General features: G+C 42.9%; 1 protein-coding gene across 2 annotated transcripts; it reads right to left on the minus strand.

Moving 5' to 3' along the window:
• LOC115770569 (fructose-bisphosphate aldolase) lies at positions 1–2,059 on the minus strand. Of its 2 annotated transcripts, XM_030715883.1 has the most exons (3): positions 1,186–2,056; positions 926–1,125; positions 1–210 (listed from the first exon to the last, which is right to left on the minus strand). In XM_030715883.1, exons 1-3 carry the CDS (start codon positions 1,982–1,984, stop codon positions 115–117), a joined length of 1,095 nt encoding a protein of 364 aa, XP_030571743.1. In that variant the 5' UTR covers positions 1,985–2,056; the 3' UTR covers positions 1–114. The 2 variants fall into 2 exon arrangements, with proteins under 2 accessions (XP_030571743.1, XP_030571744.1); XM_030715884.1 differs by lacking the exons at positions 1–210; positions 926–1,125 and having other exon boundaries at positions 1,197–1,311; positions 1,373–2,059.
• Positions 2,060–2,335: the final 276 nt, after the last annotated feature.

A 2,335-nucleotide genomic window follows, 5' to 3' on the forward strand; every position in this document is an offset into this window, starting at 1 on the left:
GCTTAATGCACATGTATTTACTATGTGTATATGTCGATTATAAATTTTAACTTCCACAGGATCGGGAGCTTTTCGCGGCACTTGCTCCTCAGTAACTTATATCTGGGCAGGAATTCACATTTCATATGCATCGACTATCAATTTTTCGGCTCCCGCCGAGCCTTCAACTGAGCCAGGTACGTATTTTCCAATGCTGGCCAAACTGTTAGCCTGTTGAATAGGTAAAAGGAAGGTTCTGTAAGCTTGATCGAATTATGCACTTAATAAATTTATGGCTGATCTTCCTGATAGAATAATGAATTATATGAGCTTGAATTCCATCCGAGTATATAAAAAAAAAACAAGTAAGAGGTTCTAGTCGGGAGCTTCCGATTAGGGGATACCCTGAACCCTCTTCTTCCAACATCAAATGCATATATATAATCTCTTTTAGAAGCTATATGTCAAGTTTGGTGACTCTAGCTCTTATTATTTACCAAAATTTCCCAAAAAACAGAATATCGATATCGATTTTTATCGATTGCTTGGAAACGGAGTAAGTTATTGATTATCAAAACAAACTCGATCTGCGCAGGCACTAGGATCACCTACATCTAAACTTTCAGGTCTCTAGCTCTTATAGGTTCAGAGATCCTTGCGCTCATACATACGGACGGACGGACGGACGGACGGACAGACAGACGGGCATGGCTAGATCGACTCGGCTATTGATGCTGATCAAGTATATACTTTATGGGGTCGGAGATGCTTCCTTCTGCCTGTTACATACATTTGGATTTTGCACAAATACAATATACCCTTATACCCATTTTTAATGGGTGCAGGGTATAAAAATATCTGCCATTGAATTTTTAAAAAGACAGAATAATTGTGTTTCCCACTTTAAGTTATTAGCCCACAATCCAATAATTTTATGAAGACCTACCTTGGCGCGCTTAATAAGCTCACTTTGAGCTGTGAGAACGTTGTCCTTCTTGCCGCCCCAGGACCGCATGGCAGAGGCCTGCATAGCGCGTCCAAAGGAAAAGGTCAGAGCCCAGGGCTTGCACAGTGGCACATTGTTGGTGGCATTCAAGTTAACAGAGGCCTCTTCCTCCGACATGCCACCCGACAAGAACATAATGCCTGCAGGTTAAACACGGATGAAACAGTTCACATTTCTGCACCTCTTAGCTGAGCTCTTACCGGGCACAGCAGGTGGCACAGTGCGGCGCAGGGCCAAAATGGTAGCCATGCCAATTTCGGCGGGCGTATTGTTCTTGTTGCTGTTTTGACCGGCCGTCACCATGTTGGGTCTGAGCAGTATGCCCTCTAAGTAGATATGATGATCATTTAGCGACTTAAAGACAGCGGCCAGCAGGGCTTCGGTAACCTTTTGACAGCGATCCAGATCATGGTCACCGTTCACTAGCACCTCGGGCTCTATAATAGGCACCATGCGCTGTGATTGGCAGATGGCCGCATAGCGGGCCAGTACATTGGCGTTCTCCATGAGGGCCTGGTAGGAGGGCGTGTTCTTATCAATTTTAATTACACAGCGCCATTTGGCAAAGTCGCAGCCGTCCTTTTTGTACTGGGCGCAGCGCAAATGAAGGTCATCCAAGCCCTGGGTGGTGTACTCGTCCATTGAGCAGAAAAGCGGCACCGAATTCTTGTCTACCTTAATTCCCGGAATGATGCCCTTTTTGCGCAGCACCTCGGCAAAGGGCACTCCGCCGTCCGTCTTTTGGTAGAGCGCCTCATGGAACATAATTACACCAGATACGTTTTCCGATATCTTCGGATCTGTTGTGAAAAGAAGCTGACGGTACAGACGACGATTCTCCTCAGTATTTTCCACGCCAATCAATTGGAATCGCTTGCCCATAGTCGATGACGATTCGTCTGCGGTGATGACCCCCTTGCCAGGAGCGACAAGCGCTTTGGCAGTGCAGGACAATTCATCCTGCACTTCCTTAGTCGGATAGTAGAAGTAAGTTGTCATATTATTACACACAAAATTTCGATTATTTTTATTATAATTCACCAAATACGAATAATTTCAAATACATATATTTTGTTAATCTGACAGCAAAAAATGAGGAATGGAAAAGACAGTGTTCTCAATTCAAATTAGTATTACAAACAATTAAAATAGATTCAAATCGAATAAGTAACATTTAAATAGCTGAATTGGAACCAATTTATTTAGCTGTTGCCAGTCCTTCATATAAATAGACACCAAATTGTTCTGTGTTTAAATTTATCTCTTAATCGGTGAAATAAAATTGGCTGGACCCCAAATGTGATTACACTATTATCTTGTAACAGGAACATCGAATTTCTATATTTGTAA

This window comes from Drosophila novamexicana, unplaced genomic scaffold (assembly GCF_003285875.2).
Source record: "Drosophila novamexicana strain 15010-1031.04,08,12 unplaced genomic scaffold, DnovRS2.1 tig00004557-arrow-arrow-pilon, whole genome shotgun sequence".
Classification (NCBI taxonomy): Eukaryota; Metazoa; Arthropoda; class Insecta; order Diptera; family Drosophilidae; genus Drosophila; species Drosophila novamexicana.

Coding starts and splice junctions, on each gene's coding strand:
- LOC115770569 (XM_030715883.1), bottom strand. CDS start 1,984: ATGACAACTTACTTCTACTATCCGACTAAGGAAGTGCAGGATGAATTG. Junction 1,126..1,185: donor TGTGCCACCTGCTGTGCCCG/GTAAGAGCTCAG, acceptor TTTAACCTGCAG/GCATTATGTTCTTGTCGGGT. Junction 211..925: donor AGCTTATTAAGCGCGCCAAG/GTAGGTCTTCAT, acceptor CCTATTCAACAG/GCTAACAGTTTGGCCAGCAT.